The sequence below is a fragment of the Ammodytes marinus genome, assembly GCF_949987685.1.
Source record: "Ammodytes marinus genome assembly, chromosome: 9".
Lineage (NCBI taxonomy): Eukaryota > Metazoa > Chordata > Actinopteri > Uranoscopiformes > Ammodytidae > Ammodytes > Ammodytes marinus.
This window is the reverse complement of record NC_137213.1, coordinates 10829185-10851344: the sequence shown is the minus strand read 5'-3', so window position 1 is coordinate 10851344 and position 22160 is coordinate 10829185. Positions and strand designations below refer to the sequence as shown.

At 39.8% G+C, this 22160-nt stretch overlaps 1 protein-coding gene across 1 annotated transcript; it reads left to right on the top strand.

Annotated features, from left to right (window-relative positions):
• Nucleotides 1–2655: 2655 nt before the first annotated feature.
• On the top strand, nt 2656–21981 carry arhgef18a (rho/rac guanine nucleotide exchange factor (GEF) 18a). The gene is made up of 21 exons (XM_080034260.1): nt 2656–2791; nt 7484–7533; nt 8081–8190; nt 8845–8951; nt 9299–9439; nt 11143–11393; nt 14066–14191; nt 14437–14554; nt 14673–14924; nt 15617–15693; nt 16297–16478; nt 16800–16855; nt 17044–17223; nt 17556–17687; nt 18017–18132; nt 18220–18288; nt 18401–18448; nt 18814–19284; nt 19666–19966; nt 20529–20633; nt 21137–21981. Exons 3-21 carry the CDS (start codon nt 8123–8125, stop codon nt 21289–21291), a joined length of 2955 nt encoding a protein of 984 aa, XP_079890386.1. The 5' UTR covers nt 2656–2791; nt 7484–7533; nt 8081–8122; the 3' UTR covers nt 21292–21981.
• The last annotated feature ends 179 nt before the right edge of the window (nt 21982–22160 follow it).

Here is a 22160-nt window from a genome sequence, read left to right as displayed (position 1 = left end):
CTATGGTGATTAAACATTAGTCTTGGACGAGCGTTTTAACTTTATGCTGCATAAAGCATTGCACTGTCTGCGCCGTGTTTCATCCAGTTTGAAAAAATGCTCCCACATTTTCATGTACGCACCAAACTGCTCCTGCTGCGCGCTCACAAAGAGACGTGGACTCGCATACACGGTTACGTCTCTCTTTACTGCCATTTCCTGGTTTACAGCAGCTCTTTTAAAAACATATTTCCTTAGTGTCATTTAGTTCGCCAATTTTCGGTAATGTTGTTCGGCTTTTTAACTGTTTCGGGCCGAAACCGAAAATGACTTATTTTGCCATTTTCGGCCGAACTTTTTCGGTGGCCGAATGTTCGGTGCATCCCAAACTCTTAATCCAATCTAGTTGTGCCATGGAAACGCACTGACGGAAGTGTTTGTTTCTGCAGTGAATACTGAGATTACTGAGACCTGTGTGTTTGTGTATAAAGGAAAGCTGTGGTTTTGTCTCTGCGAGTAGAAGGGGTAAAAATAGATAGGTTGTTTCCAACAGAACATTGACACACTGAAAATGAACACACAAAGAAGAGCCCAATTGGGATTTTTGGTATTTCTGGTTCAAAGATATATCCTTTAACAATATTGGCAGATATTCCTTTTGTATATCCCAAACACAAACCTTTGGCTATTTAAGTACTTTAGACTCTAAAATACTTCAATTGCCAAAGGTTTTTGTGTATATTTATCAATACTCTAAAATGTAGAGGATAAGGGTATACTGATATTTTACAACTGAAGATGATATAATAGATAGTATATGCCTGTCTGTCTGTCTGTCTATCAATGAACCCATGTTAAAGTACGGAAATTTTCCATGGGAACATCTGCTGATATATATGTCAAGCATGAACCATGCCTGACCAAGCATTTAGTACATTGCAGGATTAAAATACTATTTGTGGTATTTAGGATATAATTTGTAATTTGGTTTAAATGCTGGATGTCTGTGAAGTGTTCTGATACAATGACACCATCTGCTGGATAACAATGAAATGGAAACTAACCTCTTTGCAATGACAAGCTTTGGACTTATATATGCAAAATATTATATACAAATACAAATATACATGACTCCCAATGTAAGAGATGGGGGGACAAAATCCGTAAAATGCATATATTCACAAGTTAATTTGACGCGAGGTCAGAGTGCTTCCCTGGACAGTGTTTTGTGGGAAAATAGTAACACAAGCCAGGACTATTGTACTAACAGACTAACTTGGGAAAACACTTGGTCTACTTTTTCAAATGACGACTGCTGCAGCCTCATATCTCTATTGTGAATGAGGACTGTGGATTTAGTCCCACAATTTCTGAGAAAAATCTTACCTGTCCATACCGTGACAGATACCCATATAGCCTTACTCTAGAAATGTCTGCAGGAACATGTGTGTTCTTTTTTTTCTCCAATATTTTATTGAAAATACGGCATAAAAACAAAGGCCATATTTGTTGTGTTTTTCTAAGCCAAACTTTACAAAATATTCAAACTGTATTTACTTCAATCCAAAGAACCCCAATTATCATATTTAAATGTTATTTTTTTCATTTTCCGGTCAAAATACTCCTAGTCGGGGGAGATATTTTGGGCGATTAAGACTTAAAATCCTGGTTGTGGTCTCTGCTGCAAATATAATATACAGTACCACCTCTTAATACCCCGTTTCACTATGATACAACATGCTAATCACAAAAACCAAAGTCTATCTGTTGAATTAACTCGGATGTAACCAAATTCTGTCTGGAAAACTAAGACTAGGCCTATAGCACTCCATATGATCCCAGACACCTTACAAAACAAAACATATAAAACAGTAAGAATTGGTTCAAGTCTTTCAACGTGTATTGATTTTGGTCGACAAATCATTCTCTTCTGGAGCTTTTGGTTGTAACACATGCTCTTCCCCAGCAGGTGGAGTCCTCCAGCTGTTGTGAAATTAAAGATGTTATAGCCTACCTTTAAGAATTTTTTGTTCATGTTGGCTAAAAAGTGAGGTCTGTTTTTAAAATTGGAAACACTAGTTGATGACATATTCTAACCGCTGCATCTCTCCATTTTACCTCTGCTGTCAATATTAAAACCAGTTGGTGTCCACAATCACCTGTTGTACACTAATAGTAGGCTATCTTGATCACAAGATACAAAAGCCCGGTGATTATGAAATGAAAAGAAATACGGTAAGACAAAAAAAAAACGGTCCTAGGAGTTCATACCTGCATTCTCTGTAGCCTTTGCCCACATAAAGAAAAGCTGTTTATTTTTTACATCTCGGTTTTCACACTAACTGGTTTTTCCTCCCTCCAGGTGTGGACGTGGTGTCAACATTTCTCATTTTAAAGAATTTGACTGGGTGATTAAATCAATGACAAGCAATTGCAGCATAACCATAACTATGCAGGGTTTTAAACAACCAATTAATAACCAATTTTATATACTAGCCTATCTATGATTAATATGCGGCGAGTCTGAGCCTATTATAGGTCAACGGTGCAGTGTTGCGCCGAACCAAAACATTCCCACAATGCTTAGAGAGGGAAGGAGGGATTTAATTTTAAAAAACACTCCCTCCCTCCCAGCTCCATTTTTTTTAATCGTGCACTTGTTCCTCCTGACATTCTCCTCACTGTCTCTGCTTCTCATAAGTCGAAGTTATTATGTGATGTCATATTCCTCGCTCACCTTTACCTGGACATAAACAGAACGTTACCGCTGTGGCTTACTGTCCACACTGCTAACGCTTAATTTCAACACCGGGTAAGATTAAACTTGTTGATACAGCTTGTTCAATTGTTGTTGTTAGTAGGCCTACAACATTTACAGTTGTTAGTCAAGTAGGCCTACAGTATAGGCTATGTTGTATTATATTGTTTTAACTTCAGCTAATACCTTAATAAAACTTACGTCGCCATCATGAAAACAGCAGTTGTTTCCAAAGTGGTGTGGTGAGCTCTTACCTTTTACCTATAAAACTGACACGAATGTCTTTCTTTTGCCTTTTCATTTGAACGGCGTTGTTAATTTGACGTTATGCTATTTAAGTTGACACTTTGGTCAGTAGTTTATACGCTAAAGTAGCACACGTCTTCGTATGTCATGCAGGGAGTTACACCTGCAGCCACTCTTTAAATCAACACACATTTTTAGTTTCTATTTTTGTCCCCTGAAACTCCAACTGCCTCTCTTGATTTTTATCCGACTCGTTTTCAGGTCAGTTACTCTCGCCTACCTGTAGCACATTGGCATTCCTCGCATTCCCCCAACCGCTGGATAAAACTAGGTTAACACACACAACCCCTTTATGCAGCCATTGGTTTACATTATTTTCTATATGCCTACAACTATGACAACAAACTCTTAATTGAGTCCTGTAATCCAAGCATCAAGTTTAAATGTCCTTTAAGTGATTACAAGGAACTTTTAGCTTTTGTTGATTCTAGCGCCCCCTCAGACAAAAGTGGTAGTGTTTTTATGACACCAGAGCATGGAGGCCTTATAGTGCTTTTGTTTTTTGAAGTGAGTTAAAGACATATCGCAGGATTCAATAACCCTATAAAAACTATTATTATTTTTGCTGATGGTCACTTTGCTGTTACAGGTCATTTATAATCATCAGAGGGGATGAATACGGCCCTTCTTATTTTTTTTCTGGCCCGCAAGAGGTTGCCTGCAGACCAAAAATCTTTTTTTTTTTTAAGGAAAATTGTTGTCTGCAAATCTGGTTCGCGTGTGTAATACACTGTATAATATGATAAATAAAACTTATGAGCCAAACTATGCTGAAATAGCAAAATCAAGGTAGTGCAATTTCTCTCACTGACTGAAACAGGCTCAAACTGTCTCATATGTACAGTAGTTCTGTTTTGTGATGATTCCAACAACATTGTTAAATCATAAGAATGTGTCAAAAATTTGTTAGAACCAAAATTGTTATTAAAAATGTGTCCAAAATATGTTAGTTTATTCTATTTAGCAGTACTATATCTATTGAGTTAACACTACCTTAAGTACGATTTATTTGTAGCGATTAATTGACATAATATGTTTTACTGTATGTGTGGCCCATGAACCCCCAGCAGTTTTCCTTTTCAGCCCACTTGTTAAGGAGGTTGAATGGCCCTGGTGTATAGTGTATAAATAATTGTCAAACTGTATGTAAATGAATTGAAAGAGTGGCTGCCTGAAACCATAGGAAATATCTACAATTGTATGGTGTTGGTTTGAAAACATGCATCAATTATTGTCAAGCAGCTCAGATTTAGCCCTGAACTGTGTGAGTGAGTGCTAAATGAGAGCTTGTTAGTCATTACAAAAGCCAGTCTCAAATGTTAATAGTTTGGAAGTGATGTCAGTTAGGCCTCACTGCATTGCATATAGGCACATTTGTCACTCTGCCCTCCAACAGAGGACTTGGTAAAGGCAGGATTCACCTGTTTGCACTGACAGAAACACATTGGCATGCGTTTACAGAACATGCTGCACCAACACAGCCAGAATCCCAAGGTTAGTGTGTGTGTGTGTGTGTGTGTGTGTGTGTGTGTGTGTGTGTGTGTGTGTGTGTGTGTGTGTGTGTGTGTGTGTGTGTGTGTGTGTGTGTGTGTGTGTGTGTGTGTGTGTGTGTGTGTGTGTGTGTGTGTGTGTGTGTGTGTGTGTGTGTGTGTGTGTGTGTGTGTGTGTGTGTGTGTGTGTGTGTGTGTGTGAGACCAGGAAAAATGTCTGAAATGAAAAGAACTGTTTGGATTTCACAGTCATCCGGGGTCTTGTTTTATGACAACTTACACCTTCTGTGATGATGTGAAACAAACACAGCCTCCTGGGTATTATTAGGAACCAGAGCAGCAACACGGATCACTGGTTTCTGTGTATGAGTCGGCTCTTGTATCCTCCTCAGGCTAATGACTATAGTTTCACCGTCAATGGCCTGGTTTCACTTGTTTTGGTCATGACAGACAACTCTTCAACTCTCCCTTTATTTGTATTAGAGCTGCAACGATTAATCGACGAATCGATTATTAAAATAATCGCCAACTATTTTGATAATCGATTAATCGTTTCGAGTAATTTTTATATAAAAAATTTCCAAATTCTCTGATTTCAGCTTCTCAAATGTGAATATTTTCTGGTTTCTTTAATCCTATTATGACAGTAAACTGAAATATCTGTGTGTTTTGGACATAACAATACATTTGAGGATGTCAACATGGGCTTTGGAAAATTGATCAACATTTTTCACCATTTTCTGACATTTTACGGACCAAAAGACTAACCGATTAATAATCGATTAATCGAGAAAATAATCGACAGATTAATCGATTATCAAAATAATCGTTAGTTGCAGCCCTAATTTGTATAGTGTGGTGGTGGCTGTTGAAGTGATTAGGGGCCATGTCTTTTCGAGGAGACACCATTCTTTCCACAAACACAGCATTTAGGCAGTGTCTCTCTTTCTGTCCTCTGCAGAATACTTGGCAGACCTGCTGGTCTCGTTTTGTCTGATGCAGGGAATGACCTGTATTTCATGCTTTCCTTTTACCTTTCTGCACAGTGTGGGGTGAAGCGTTTTGAGGTGTGGCTGTCACTCACAACAAGGGGCTGAATCATACAAACACAATGGCTACTGGCTATTTGCTTATGACATACCAAGGGGCTTAGAAACAAGTCCTAAAGGAAAGTAAAATGATAAAAATGCATGGGAAAAAGTGATAATGCAAGCGGTGCTGCAGGTTTTTCTGTTTGTATGCTGATGACGTTTATGAATCCTATGGCGCATTCCCTGTAGCCTACTCTTAACTGTGAACTGTACATAGAAGAATACTTGCAAATGTTCTGTTAACTCCAAAGCATTTCTATACTGCAACAAAAAAGAGTAATGAGAAATATTGTATTCTAATACAAACTGGGACATTTTTTGATTCTACTCCAATTCTTAATTTTGATAGCAGGACATAACAAGAAATGTTTTAGCAGCAGGTTAAAGCGGAGAGATCTAAACAGTATTGAAATTAGATGGCTGAACTAGAATAGTACTTCAACCGACAATTATTATAATTTTTTAATTAATTTTTTTACAAATAAGTTAACTGATCGTATCATTCTTTAGTCTGTAAAATGGCACAATATTACAAGTACTTCCTCCAGGTAAACTAAGATGGTCACCATAGTGACTGAATGTTCTAAGATGTGTTAAGATATTGGGCCTCCATAAATTTGGGGTTCAACAAGAATAGTTAGGTCTTAAAATAATTAAGATGTGAGCCTAGGCCATGGATGGTGTGCTGGAGCTTGACTCTTGTATCGTTATAGTGAGACTATCGTTTTGACCTGAGTTAAAGCCCTTCGTGACTGAAGTATTTTTAAGCATTGTGCTGCTAACACTGATGTATTAAGGTTTGCTACTCTTGTTCTGCAGTGTGTGTCAAGCCAAAGGCTAGCAGGAAAGCTTCTGTGTGAGCTTGTGACACAACTGCTGTAGTCAAACAGGGATGTGTATGTTTGAGGTGTGTCTGACTTTGAACACCTGCTGCAGCTCTCTAAAAAGCTTGGATACAAATAGAAAGCACTTTGTAGCTGGAAGAATAAGTTGTGGTTGTTTTTCATGTTTGTGCCTCCCGTCTATTTCCTAACATTTATTTGTTTGTTTGGTATGATTTATTTTAGCCCATCAAGAGCTTTTCCACTGCTGCATCTGAGTCAGGGGGAGGCATTTATTGTACACAAACCAACAGTCTCATTGACCCTCATTAGCATGTGCTAAATGCCACAGACGCTCACAGCCAAAGTGGTCATTGGAGTGCCAACCCCAAAAGACAGCACCAAAGAGCTTCTTTTTTACTTATTTAAAAAAAATGTTTTATCATTTCCTCTTTTGTTTTTTAATCCACTGGTTTAACTGGACTTTTCTCCAGTGTCATAAGGAAACTGTGGAAGACATAAATCACAAGTGTATATTTAAACAAGGTGAGTCAGTCTCGGTCTCAGACTAACAGTAGAGACGACTGGCTTTGAGTGTCTTTTAAGCCCAGAAGTTAGGAACGCTTTCATTTCAAAGCTGGATCAGTCACAGGATTATTATGGAGTCCTCACATTTTCACACGCCCATGTGTATCACAGAGTCGAGAAGAAAATAAGTATTAGTACCTTGGTGACATACTGTACATCTCATGTAATGTCTCTATTAAGTACAATATCAAATGTTTCAGCATGTTTGTGCAAACAGCTACTGTACCTGTGTCACTGTTATGTTACCTGTGTCATTTGTGTTTTTTCTTCCCCGTTCCTTTTTTGTTGTGTCTTTGCCTGAGAGCTGGTCTGACATGAGCTGTGATGTCACAGTTGGTCAAACCAGTTCCCATCTCCACAAGGCCAGATATGTTTAGTAACAGACTGTTTCTAGATTCAGTACTGTGAAATGCACTCTCCCCTTACCGTCCATTTTTTTTCTTTTTATAGGTAAACCTGTCTGAGGGCTCGTGAGTCAGTCAAAGTCCGTTGAAATAAAGGTGCGTTTTACATTTCCTGTTCAATAATAAACTCTTAATCCTTTTCTAAATCCCCACTGCTTTTGATTTGGCAATAATCCGTGTGTTGACCATCAGTGGTATTATTGTCCAGTGCTCATGTGAACAACTCAAAATTAATAATTCAAAGACAATTATTATAATTATATATGAAAAAACTAGTCATTGTTGGTTATATTTCACAAATAGCCTTGTCTGTTGTAATTCCTAAACTTTGAACACATCTCATTTTATGCAGAACTTGTTTGAACATTTCAATGTGTGATTAGTTCATACAGTACATGTGCCATTTTTGATGTAAATATCAATATCCAAAAAATTATTAATATTGAGGTTTTGATTTCAACCAAATTTCCAAGCCCTTTTTCAAAGTAGTGTGATTGAAAACACAATCCATTGCTCATGGTGTCTGGTATTTAATTTAGGCGATTGCAAATACAAATGATCTAAACAAATGTTCTGACATATTATTTTCTGTTACTCACAGTCACTCTCTCTCTCTCTCTCTCTCTCTATCTCTCTATCACAGCTTTGGGGAGAGAGTTTCTCCCCCGACCCCCCATGGCCCGGCATGACTGTCACCCCTAAAAAACAGACTGCTCAGCCTGGTTCCTCCTCCTACAACGACACAAGTACCAGGTTTGGGTATTTTAAGTCCTGACTTAGTTTTTCCTCATATGTGACACAGACTGTTTCCAGTCAGCAGCTGATATACAAACCGGCTTTATTTAGGCCTGATAGTGTGCTGAACAAAACCTGATTCATGTGACGTCTTTTGTTGTTTTACTGGCATTTCCCCTTCTTTCATCCAGCCAGGTTGTTATACTTGACATCGGATAGATGATAGAAACTCCAACAATGAATGAAGCAACAGCATTGATGCCTTACAATCGTGTGTGTGTGTGTGTGTGTGTGTGTGTGTGTGTGTGTGTGTGTGTGTGTGTGTGTGTGTGTGTGTGTGTGTGTGTGTGTGTGTGTGTGTGTGTGTGTGTGTGTGTGTGTGTGTGTGTGTGTGTGTGTGTGTGTGTGTGTGTGTGTCCTTAGGAGTGAGAACATTTTGGCCGGTTCTCACTTAGAGACAGACCATTAGGTCTGTTTGAGAGTTAATTTTTGGTTCGGGTTAGTGTAGGGTTGGGGTTAAGCTATTTATTTTGATGGTTATTGTTAGGGTAAGGGGCTAGGGTATGCATCATATCAATGAGTGTCCTCACAAGTATAGCCGTACAAAAGCGTGTGTGTGCGCTGACACCATTGTTTTACCTGTGGATCTGTTTCTCATCACATACTAACTAGATCCGGCGCTGGTGAGATGGATGAGTTGGATGGCCTGCGTTTCAAGCTCTCCTCTGAGGACTCTGTGTCGCTGGCTCCATCTCTGGCTGAGCCCATCAACCTAGAAGGTCAGCTGATCACTGACAGCGGGATGAGAGGCTGCTGAAAGCTCCCCGTGCCTTTCTGTCACAACAGTGTGACGTAGCTTCACCCAATTTAATATTGGATTAGGCTTATTATTTTTGTAAAGTTTAATCCTCTTCTATGAAATACATGTCACATTGTACAAAGAACCCAAGGAATCTCACACATTGTAGACTACTTTGTATCCACTTTTATTAATTACAGTTTGGTCCTTAGACCTTAACCCGGTAAAATGTATACTATTAATAAAGTCAGTGCAAGTTATTAAGGTGTGTAAAAGCCTTTATGTGGGTGATACAAGTCGTAGTGTGACTTTCTTTATTTCATCCAGATTCCCATTATGCTTTGCTGCGAGGCGATCTGGAGTCTGATGCCCAGCACCTGGAGGCAGAGTCATGGAGCGGGTCTGTGGACCAGAACTACCAGAAGGCCCTGAGCAAAGAGGCTGTCAAGAGACAGGACGTCATGTATGGTAGGCCTAACCAGCAAAGTCTGTCATTTGGATCATCTGTAAAAAAACAAAAAACACCCCATATACCAAAAATCTAATTGTGATTACAGTTATCATCTGATTTTTATAAAGTGTGTATTTACAGACCAGTGTTAATTTCGTAGACTAAGACTATGACGAAAAATATTCGTCTACGAACCTTTTTCACGGACGTAAACTAAATAAAAACTAAATAAAAAGGCAGATGTGATGACGAAGACTGAGACTAATTTAACTGACACTATAGTCTACGAATAGGAACTAGACGAAACTGTTAGGGCGGGACGAATGGAGAAGAGATCCAATCAGAACTACTCTTTTTGTGGGACAAGTTGGGAAGAAATCCAATCAGTGCAAAGCAGCGAATTCAACCCTGTGTCGGTGAAAATCGACGGGAGACCGCGCAGGTGTGAGCGGGTGGAGTGAGCCGCTGTGCTGAAAAACTCTGCGGTATGATGGACAAAAATGATAGTCGGGGATATCCTGCCCGTTAACGATGTCTAGGGGAACGGCTAAGTTCCGCGATCTGTTTGTAGTAGGCTCTGTCTGGAGTTTTAATACACAGAGCCATGTGAAACTGCCGCCTCCGTCCGTTAGTTTCTGTTTTTAAGTTACAATCAACTCCGACGCATGGACAGCGTTCAATTAAAACCTCTAATTGTATTATCTAAAAGGCTTTGATGCAAAAGAAGTCCGAACACACACAGCGGCAGCAGTGTTGCTTAAAGGAAGGCGCAGTTGCTCAAATTTATCAGCACCTCAACTGCGTGCTGCTGCTGCTGCCCAGGGGCGGCCTTAACAATCTCGGGGCCCGTTTCAAGACCTAGTGTGGGGCCCCCCACTTTTTTAAAATATTTTCTTTATTTTATTTTTTTTTATAAATAATGCTTGTGCATGCTCCCAGCAAAAAGAAAAAAGATTGTGGAATCCAGTTGGTTCATAGACAGATCATGAGATAATGGACCCCCGGGCACAGGCTCTTAAAGCCCCCCCTCCCCCCTATCCAGTCAGGTACACTGATTTTATGTGAGATTATTACTAATGAAATAGAATACATGTTTTGTATTACAACCATTAAATCTGTGTCTGTATTGCATATTCAAACCTTAATACCATTCAATGAAGAAAAACACTTAGTCGACGAAGTCCGCTGTAGATTTAGTCAAACTAAAATCTGCTTATATTTAGTAGACTAGACTAGACTAAGACTAAAAGATTTCAGATGACTAGAATAGGACTAAGACTAAATGGTGTGATATTCAAAAGACTAAGACTAAATCAGAATTTGCTGCCAAAATTAACACTGTTACAGACACAAGACTTTCTCATGTCAATCATCCGTTGTGGTAGAATGCATAATGCATTGTTGAAGCAGTGTCTATAATTAAGAAGATGACTGAGTCTTTCTTTAACTCGGAAGTCCTTTAGTAGGTTAACACTTCTGCTATGATAATATGTCACCAGCAATTTCTGACATAAGCTCACCTGAGAATAAATGTTTTCATTATTATATTTTATATGTTTGTCTTACTAATACAGTGACTTCACTTGTCCCATTGAGAGCTAAATGCCTTGCTCAAGGGCCAACCAGCTAGTGTTTGTTGAACTTGCCACTCAAATATTTTCTTTGTTTCAACCTCTTCCAGACGTATTTAATGAAATATTCCTGTTTATCAATTTCCTAGAGTTGATCCAGACGGAGATGCACCATGTACGCACCTTAAAGATCCTTGTCCATGTGTACATGCACGAGTTGAGGCAGTCTTTGCTCATAGAGGAGGCAAAGCTGGAGCGCCTATTCCTGGGAGTGGAAGGCCTGCTCACTCTTCACCAGCACTTCCTCAACCTCCTCAAAGTGCGTCAGAACCAGGGTCAGGAGGAGGAAAGCCCACACAACTACCTGATCACACAACTGGGGGATATTCTCATCTCTCAGGTATGCTAGAGTCATTTTAAAGCCTGTCAGCATGCACTGATTGAGTGTACATGTACAGGTGTCCATAGGAATGACTGGTATTTCTGTAACGCACTGTAACGGTGTGCATGGCAGTGTGTGTCGTTACTCAATTAACCCAGGAATGATGCTGTGTCACTGGCATCACATTCCCCAAAAAGCATTTTTACTTCTGTGAGCAATTCTTTTCCTGACAGATGGAAGCACAGATATTCACCTCGTCTCTGAAGTATATCATGTGTAGTCCTGCAAGTCAAAAGAGGATTCAGTTTCAAATATTTGACATCAGTCAGGTGGCCATTAAAGTAAAACCACAGGGGGGGGGGGGTGCCCGTAGCTCAGTTGGTAGGGCGTCCCCCCCATGGGCCTCGGCCAGCAGCGGACCCGGGTTCGATTCCAGCCCGCGGTCGTTCTCTGCATGTCACTCCCCTCTCTGCCCCATTTCAACTCTCTCTACACTATCAATAAAGCATAAAAATGCCAAAAAGATATATCTTTAAAACCACAGCAACTTGACATTTTCTGCTAGGTTGAGAATTGGGCAATTTGGAGTCCCAATAAACAACACAGTTAAACTGTTTGTGGATCAAACTCAACATGTTGAGTAAACGTTACATAATAAACATTTTGATCTCATTACATGAGATGTCATGTAATTACTTTGAAATGCACGGTAATATAAAGTTGGCCAAGTGCCAACATGCTGAAACTTCCGCCAGCTTTATTTCAGGTGTAGTTTACTTGGCTACCATAGTGTGTGTGTGGGTGACTAGTGTCTATGATATACAGTATCTCACATAAGTGAGTACACCCCTCACATTTCTTCAAATATTTCATTATATCTTTCCATGCGACAACACTGAATAAATGACACTTTGATACAATGTCAAGTAGTCAGTGTACAGCTTGTATAACAGTGTAAATTTACTGTCCCCTCAAAATAACTCGACACACAGCCATTAATGTCTAAACTGTTGGCAACAAAAGTGAGTACACCCCTAAGAAAAAATGTCCAAATTGGGCCCAAAGTGTCAATATTTTGTTTTGCCATCATTATTTTCTATCACTGCCTTAACCCTCTTGGGCATGTAGTTCACTAGAGCTTCACAGGTTGCAACTGGAACCCTCTTCTACCCATTCATGACGACATCAAGGAGCTGGTGGATATTAGAGTCCTTGCGCTCCTCCATCTCCCGTTTGAGGATGCCCCAAAGATGCTCAATAGGGTTTAAGACTGGAGACATGCTTGGCCAGTCCATAACCTTTACCCTCAGCTTCTTTAGCAAGCCAGTGGTCGTTCGGAGGTGTGTTTGGGGTCGTTATCATGTTGCAGTACTGCCCTGCGGCCCAGTTTATGAAGGGAGGGGATCATGCTCTGCTTCAGTATGTCACAGTACATGTTAGAATTCAATGAACTGTAGATCCCCAGTGCTGGCAGCACTCATGCAGCCCCAGACCATGACACTCCAAACACCATGCTTGACTCTAGGCAAGACACACTTGTCTTTGTACTCCTCACCTGGTTGCCGCTCCACACTCTTAACACCATCTGAACCAAATAAATGTATTTTGGTCTCATCAGACCACAGGACATGGTTGCAGTAATCCATGTCTGTTAAGTAAGTAAGCCGTAGTCTGTTTGTCTTCAGCAAAACTTTTTGTGGGGTTTCTTGTGCATCATCTTTAGAATAGGCTTCCTTCTGGGATGACAGCCATGCAGACCAGTATGATGCAGAGTGCGGCGTATGGTCTGAGCACTGACAGGTTGACCCCCCACCCCTTCAAGCCCTTCAGCAATGCTGGCAGCACTCATACGTCTATTTTCCAAAGCCAACCTCTGTGTACGACGCTGACCACGTGCACTCAACCTTCGTAAACTGGGCCGCAGGGTGGTATTGCAACATGATAACGACCCCAAACACACCTCCAAGATGACCAGTGGCTTGCTAAAAAAGCTGAGGGTAAAGGTTATGGCCTGGCCAAGCATGTCTCCAGACCTAAACCCTATTGAGCATCTTTGGGGCATCCTCAAACAGAAGGTGGAGGAGCGCAAGGTCTTTAATATCCACCAGCTCTGTGATGCTGTCATAAATGGGTGGAAGAGGGTTCCAGTTGCAACCTGTGAAGCTCTAGTGAACTACATGCCCAAGAGGGTTAAGGCAGTGCTGGAAAATAATGGTGGCCACACAAAATATTTACACTTTGGGCCCGATTTGTAAATTTTTTCTAAGGGGTGTACTCACTTTTGTTGCCAGCAGTTTAGACATTAATGGCTGTGTGTCGAGTTATTTTGAGGGGACAGTAAATTTACACTGTTATACAAGCTGTACACTGACTACTTTACATTGTATCAAAGTGTCATTTATTCAGTGTTGTCCCATGAAAAGATATAATGAAATATTTGAAGAAATGTGAGGGGTGTACTCACTTTTGTGATATACTGTATACTTGCGGCGCGTCAGGGTGTGTTGCATTTTTTCGTGGGCCATTAATCCACAACATCCTGGGTTCAAATCTGCTCTGTGAGCCATTGTTTTCTTTCTTCAGTTTTTCCCTTTCCCAAAATACGTCCAATGTTGATATATTCATAGGAATTCTTTTAATATTACTATTATTTTTAATTTTCAATGTCATGTTTTTTCCTTTTGTGTTAGTTTTCAGGTTCAGTGGGAGAAAGAATGATGGAGTATTACAGTGCTTTCTGTAGTCATAGCAGTGACGCTTCTAGCTTCTACAAAGATCAACTGCAGAGCAACAAGAAACTACAGATTCTTATCAGGGTAAGCAATCCACACTGATTGGTCAATTTATGCACATGATGTGGTTTAGTCAATTAGTTGGAGAATTAAAACCGGTATCTAAGAGATAGGCATTTTAGCAACAACAATGTAAACATTCTACAAAGACAGACTAACAAAACAAACTACAATACACTGTGATGCTTTACCTAATGCAGCACATTTTGATAGGAGAATGACAGGAATAATGCCAGTTTTGAAAAACAATACTTTTCTTTTTATAACAGAAAATAGGTCAGCTGCCTCTAGTGCGACGGTTGGGAATCCCTGAGTGTTTCCTGTTGGTAACTCAACGCATCACAAAGTATCCCATCCTGGTGGAGCGAATCATACAGAACACAGAAGGTAAAAACTCATCACTTTACCTGCAGCAAACTGAACAAAATAGAATCAAATAAATGGTCATAAATTTATGTGAACTTAAAAAACAAATCTCTCTCAATATATTTCATGCTCCTTTCAGCTGACACAGACGAGCACAAGTCTCTGGTGCAGGGTTTGGTGCTGATCAAAGACACCATCTCCCAGGTGAACGAGCAGGTGAGTGAGTATGAGAAAGTGACGCGGCTGAGGGAGATCGGTCTGCGTCTGGAGCCAAAGTCCCAGGGCCGACAGAAGGACGGCCAGCTGTTCCCCAGAGAAGAGCTCACGCAGGGACACAGGACGCTGCTGCATGAAGGCACCGTCACATGGAAGGCCTCAGGCAGACAGAAAGGTGTGTGACAATGGCTTTATTGGTGTTTTGTCTTGGAGTTGTACATTTAGTGAGATGGTGTGATGATCAATGCCATTTTACAAGGGATTTATAGTCAATGAAAAGAGGATATTTCTATTTAATTAAGATATTTTTTTCATAGGATAATTTGACTTGAAACTCCCCAACAATAGCTCATTCACAGCAAATTCCTACTTTATTCATTAAATTTGTACTTTCTTGTGCATAACATTTATTTAAAAAAAAATTGAAAGTTGATCACAATATAAGCTAGCGGAACACGACAGTTAATAAATGAATAACCGAATGTATCCAATATGGATACATCAATTTTTATGGTTTTCTACAAATTTCTTACATTTGTCAAGAAATTGTACATGTTACAGAAATGTTATACAAATCCATTCACTCTTTCACATTGGCCCAACTCAATCAGGTCTGATTTTAATGAAACTTTGAGTGACTCAAGGCTCATTGGATCACCGCGGTGCTAAAGCGACAACATTTTTACTAATTTCCTTTGAGTATTTTAAAAGGAGGTTCAATTTCAGGGCAAATAGCTTTTGTGAAAATCCGAGACATCCAGAGAACCAGTACAGCAGCAATTCTATGCACGTGCACGTCCATCTTTTGTGGCACCTTGAGTCAAAACATGAAGCCCTTGTTTTGTTTGCTGTCATGTCTCCCCACAGACATCCAGGCCGTGCTGCTGTCAGACGTGATCCTGCTCTTACAGGAGAAAGATCAGAAGCTGGTTTTTGCTGCAATGGTGAGTTTGGCCCTATGATAAGTTGAGTTTTCTATGAAGTGTGTATCATTCATCCTGCAGTAACATTCATACATGTACATTTTATACCTACATTTGGGTTTAGTTTTTCTACCTCAACAATGCTGCATTGTTACTTTAAAACATTTTTTTTATCATTATATTATAACAACTTACTAGTTGGAATTGGAAATGTATTTATTCGGAATAAGTAAAGAGAAGAAAAAAGAAAATGAACAAAAACAAGTAAATATTTACAAACAATAAAAATCATGAAGCAAAATAAACTGTCCAACACTCAGTTTACATTTTCAAAAAGGTCTGAGATGTATAACATAATAATTATTCAATCTCACTCATCCATAATATCATAATATCATAAGAACAAGAAAGAATAGTATAGGAAAATATTAAGTGATAGCAAAAAACAATATTAAAGGAATATGGAGTATACTAATAGCATAAAAAATAGCTCTAGACAAACTAGTAATCCTAAGTATTTTGTTGATAAGGATAATGAAATACATTATATTATGTAATTATCCAAGGGCGGATCGTGATAACTATTTTACAATAACTCTTGGTGTATTTTCATGGCTCATTCAGGATAACAAACCGCCAGTGATCTCCCTTCAAAGGCTGATAGTGAGGGAAGTGGCTCACGAGGATAAAGCCATGTTCCTTATCTGTGCATGCACCAGCAGCCTGCCCGAGATGTACGAGATCCACACCAGCTCTAGAGAGGAACGCATGGCATGGATGACGCTCATACGGGAAGCTGTGGAGCGGTAAGGCTTCTAGGAAGACATTAGAATCAGTTTGCCTGGGAAATAAAAGCTACATCTTTATGTTTTCATTACAACTATGTTTGGGTCAATTGTTGCAAAAGCCTTTTGTTAATAGCGTTGATGCCTGATGAGGGTTGAAAGACTGAAATGTGGCCAAAGCAGATCCCTTTTGAAATGTAAAAAACTCTTAGATTATGAAATAACTTTTGTACCAAACTCACATTTTGACTTGAAATTATTCAAATGTGTATAACTGATTTTTTTTTTGTCTACTAATGTTAGATACAAGTTGATACTGAGAAAATTGTGTGTGTTATTCAGTTATCCGGAAGAGGAGGTGTACCGGGAACTGACTGCTAGGCTGCAACAATTTCAAGGTACATTCTTTATCAAAGTATATTTTGTTGTGGTACTGTCTCTCTCTTGTACAAATTGTTAAAGTGTGGTTATGGGGGGGATATATATATATATATATATATACAGTATATATACTTACATGTTTCCCTCTTAATTTCTACTGAAATTAACTAGACACACATGTTTATTTTACGCCGTTTCCCTGTAGATATTCTAAAGATGAGAGACGACGTCATAAAGCAGAGCCTGACAGAGAAGCAGCAGATCTTTGCCGCTCTGTATGAGAGTGTGACGGAGAAGAAAACTCCCCACAAAGGGCTGCTGCTCCGAGGAGACACCTCTGACCTCCAGCAGGGGGAGACACTGCTCAAAGGAGCCATCGATGAGGGTAGGAGAGAGCTGAGAACACATACAATTCTACTCTGTTTTTAAGACTTAGCCACAGTTTTATGATTTTTAATTGTTTTTGTATTTTAATCATGGTCGGAATAATGAGCCAGTATTCAGAATTTATTTTTCTGCGTTGGTTTCATATTAAAAAAATATTGTGATGCCACTGTCAATATTCAGATCCAGTCTTAATTCATATAGACACTAAAGTGAAAGTGAAAGATATTTTTGTCACTTGTTTTTCCCCATACAGCCAAGTTATGACATTTGCACTACTGGTGTCTTCTGAAGGAGGAGGTTATGGAGTTTGTTTCTTTCTTTTGTGTGCAGTTGAAAACCTGCAGAGCCTGCTCTTCTCCAGGATCAGAGTCCCAAGTCTTTCTCTGGATGAGAGCAATGATCAGGAGGCGGAGGCCTTTGGAGTGGCCGATAGTAACCCCGCCGCCGCGAACACCTTAAAAAGTAAACTGTTCTAAAGCTAATGTGGTAGTAGTGACATTACCTGTGTGTTTACAGTAAATAAGGCTAAATGGACTGAAAGCAAAACATGGCTGATATTTCATGCCAAGCAAAAAAAATTATTTTAACCGAGGTAGTCAGGGAATTTGACAGTCTTTAGTTATGCATCAGAAAGTTCATATACAAGTTATTTAGCTATTTTTCATAGCTTTCCAAGCTTAATGATATTGATTACTCCTTAAAATATTTCTGAGCAGTAGTAATGAGGTAACTCCACTCCTATTCAATATGGTGTTTATTTATATGGATGATGTATGGTTTCATTTTTTCAGATGGAGATGCAGCTGAGAGGCCAGTAAGCAGTGAGGGCGATCCGGTGTACGACAGTCACACCACCAGTGACCCTCAGCTACAGGAAATGCCTCAGTCTGGAAGCCTGGAGGAGTCTGTGAGTGAGACACATGTCAAGGATCTAAACCTGGAGCTTCCAGCTGCTGATACAAATATTTACATTGCTTTTGCTTTTTGCTTCAAGGCTGATGACCAAACAGTGAATGCAGACGGAAATTTAACCTACAGTCGTTTCCCTGAAGTAGAGGCAGAGGTAACCCTTCTAATCATTTTTTTCCTTTTTATCCTTCTGCATTTATTCAAATAAAAATACTAATAATTGTCACTGCAATTCTTTGGTGTGAATTGTTTATTTTTCTCTGTAGGTGTGTGACAGGGTGATACTGCTTGCACAGAGGCTATACAGTTTACAGGTAACATATTTTAAATGCTCTCATTCTGTAGGAACCACATTTCCATGTGTCTATCCTACGCCAGTTGTCAATGCATTTCTTGCTTTTGGTTAAGTTTCTGAAGGTAAATGTGGGATTTGTCATCCCAGTGTGCCAATTTCAAGTAGCTTTAGTTGACCAAAGTAGATTTGTCCCTTAGATAGCTTTGCTGTACTTCAACTTCTTCCAATGTGAAGTCATTGATAGTTTGCAAAGCTATGCTTTCAAAGTCACTTCCCCCAAAACTGGATTTGTAAGAAAACAACGTCATTATTGTTCTGCCAGAATAAAACATATTGTGTTTGATCTATGTCAGATTTCATATGTTTCCCTGTCAACACCTTCAGGTTATCGTGGCTCAGCAGGACAGCCAGATCGAGCTGCAGCACACCTTCCAGTCCAAGATCAAGCAGCCCGCTCATCACCATACCAACGTGCTGCTGGAGCAGGAGAAACAGCGGAACATAGAGAAACAGAAGGAGGAACTGACCAACCTGAAGAAGATGAAGACGCAGCATCGAGAGGAGCAGCAGCGCTGGGAGAAAGAGAGGGAGCGCCAGAGGGTCCATGTCCACACTCTGGAGACTCAGCTGCTCCAGAGGGAAGAGGAGTGCAGACAGTGGGAGGAGAAACTCAACGAGGAGAAAGCCGAGCTGGAGAGGCAGAAGTTAAACTACCAGCAGGATCTAGAGAGACTCAGGGAATCCACCAAGTCAGTGGACAGGGAGAAGGAGCGCCTGTGCCAGGAAAAGGAGCGGCTAGAGCAGAGGGAGGAGAAAATCAAGAAGTTCAACCCCAACTATGAAGATGCTTCACAAGTGAGGAATATGATTGATTGAGTGTTTGTTTTTTAATTTTATTCAAGATTTCAAGATTTTCCTTTTATTGTCATTTCAATACTTGCATACAGAATGAAACCAAATGCTGTTTCTCACCACACCAGCTCCTAATAGTGTTAATACTCATACTCTAATATGCTCACATACATTTAAAATACATATACAAAGTCTATGTTATTATACAAGTTTAAAATCTTCTGAAACAAGACAAGAATTTAAAAAATATATCATATTGAGAAAAAGATTATAAATGAGTATAATGTCTAAAAAAACATTTTCAGAGAGAATCACTGTAGTCAGCAGTTCATCTTCACAGGATGAAGTCAAAGTTTAATTAATTTCCTCTTTCTCTTTCTCTAGCGGGGTATCTCCAGCATCCAGTCATTCAGAGGGAGCGTAGCGAACGGAGGTGGGAATCTGATTTTACCTCCAAAGATCCAGGTCATTCCCCCCTCCTCTGACCCTGCCGAAACCCCTCCGAGGGTTCCACCGCGCAGGGAGAGCATCTACATCAAGTCTCCCAAGCCTGAGCTCACCACCAACCAGGTGCATAAGCCCACGCCAGTGCAGCAACAGATCCCAACCAAACTGGCTACTCTGGCCAAGAGCAAGGAGAAGGGCCACAAGACCAAGAGCTCCCACCAGAGAACACATAGTGCAGGTCGGGATTCAGATAGAGCTCTTATTGTTTCTTTGAGTAATTTTCTTTTTTTAAACCGGTATTATAAATTCTGTAACTACAGTCTAAAGAAGACTTAAAGCTATAGTGCATAACTTTTTCATATAACTGAATGTCCGGTACATGCAAGCCATCACCAAACGTGTTGACACAAAGTTGATTAAGCCTATCAGCTCAACAAAACTCTCTCTGTATTTCTCTGTATGGCAGCTTTCACAGACTGGTGTCACCCCCTGACACTGGTGCAGGAGCTCAAGAAGCACCTGCGAAATGTTTCAGTTGTTTATTGCACTGCTAAGAAAAACCCTGGACAACAGATTATATAAAATCCATGCACTATCACCTTAGGCTCACCTCATGTGGATGTGCCTACAGTGTTGATGTAATTACTCAGAATTCCTCATGGGGGCACAGAAGTTACGCACTATAGCTTTAAAGATTTGTTTAGTGTTCAATTTTACAACTGCTTCAAAAATGATGCAAGTGTAAACTAAACTGCCAAACATTGACCCCTGTCTTGTCTTCTTTCTTTATATACCTCCAGCATCTATAGACATGAATCAGGTGGTGCCCATCCGAGTGACCGGGAACGACGGAGGAAGTCTGAGAGCCAAGAGGAACGCCAGTCCTCGGAGAACCTACCAGTCAGGTGCAGATAAACAAAGGGAAATGGCTTCTCTATCTCGTATGTCATAAAGGCATTTCCCTTACAAAAGAATAAAGATGTTTTCTAAATAGTTTGGTTAAATATGGCATATTATTTTAGAGGTGACACAAGCAGGAAATGTAAAACCTTGAGAAACAAATGCTGTGTCACACCGGCCTGCAGATGACACAAGGATTGAAATTGCTGGTGCCTTTCCTGTATGTTGTGCAGGTTGGCATGTGCTGAAATGGTTAGTGACTGAACTGCACATCCTTGTGGATAATCTGCAACCAAACATGAGTGAAGGAGAAGTCACTCAAACACTCTGACAATTTGGTTTTCAAACTGTTGTTCTCCCATAGCCTGCGTGAGGTTGAGAAAATCATTGAGTTCAAACTCTGTGCATGCAGTATAGAGATCAGAGGGGAGAATCATCCCATATCGTCAGCTGTTGCTTCTAATGTAGCTCACTGTTATTTAATGGGTTTTCTTCATTCTCCCATCAGGTACCTTCAACCCACCAGCATCTGTCCGTAATGTGAAGACGTCCCAGTCCTTCAGCACACACAAGAGGAGCAGCAGCGATACTCCGCCACCAGTGCCGCCTCCTTTCCCCAAAGAAATTCTCCAAAAGGGCAAAGAGAAGGTAATTTTCCTCTAAAACATGAACTACAGACTGGAGTTTGGATGAGGCTTTTTCATTCGTAAAGACTTGACTGATGGAGCCGTAAAAAGACATTGGACATGACTTCACGATGTCCATGTGTGTCCAGTATGAAGAGGAGCGTCACTTTTATGGAATTTTATCACTGGAAAGCAGATTTTTTTTGCATCCAAATTAGCTAGACTTTGAAAAAAAGCAATCTAATTGTTGTATAGATCAAATACTGTTGAAAATGTTGTCAAAGCTTGGCCCATTTGAACACTGGGAAAGATGATATTTTGAATGATCCAAAAGCCAAATACTTTTATGTAAACTTTGTTTTATAATTTTTATTTTAAATGAACGTAGGTTTTGTTTAACCATTTAGCACTCAAGTCTTAACTCTGTCACTTTCTTTTTAATTTAAATACGGTGTGAGGAAGATGTAGATTTGCCTTTGTTTACATCTGTTTAGATTTGAGCTTTATTTCAGATTTGAATTGTGAAATCTCATTATGTGCTGTATTGAAATCATGAGGTAACAGGGTATCTGGAAGAATCTATATTTACTGTTTGTAAATACTATCAGCTGTGATTTGCACTTCCTGTCTAAATAATGGTGTGCCATAATGATGATGTTCTCAAACAAAATGGCCGCTGGCACCTTTCTGCTTCCATTAAAGATTTTTACCAAATCCCAGCTAATGGGACCAGGAATTAAAAAGATGGTTGAATCGAAATCTTTGGGTGTTTTTGTAGATTGACTTCACGTGGCTGAAGGGGGGGGAAAAAAAGTTTAACAGTGTTTAAAGATACTTTATACCATAGATAAATAGGTATTTTTAATGTTAATATTTGTCCCTTAGAGATTATATTAGTGTTTGTGA

Bases quoted from the DNA above. Each gene is read 5' to 3' on its own strand.
- arhgef18a (XM_080034260.1), top strand. From the start codon at position 8,123: ATGACTGTCACCCCTAAAAAACAGACTGCTCAGCCTGGTTCCTCCTCC. The intron at 14,192-14,436 runs GTAAGCAATCCA...TTTTTATAACAG, and splicing joins AACTACAGATTCTTATCAGG to AAAATAGGTCAGCTGCCTCT. The intron at 14,925-15,616 runs GTGTGTGACAAT...GTCTCCCCACAG, and splicing joins GGCCTCAGGCAGACAGAAAG to ACATCCAGGCCGTGCTGCTG.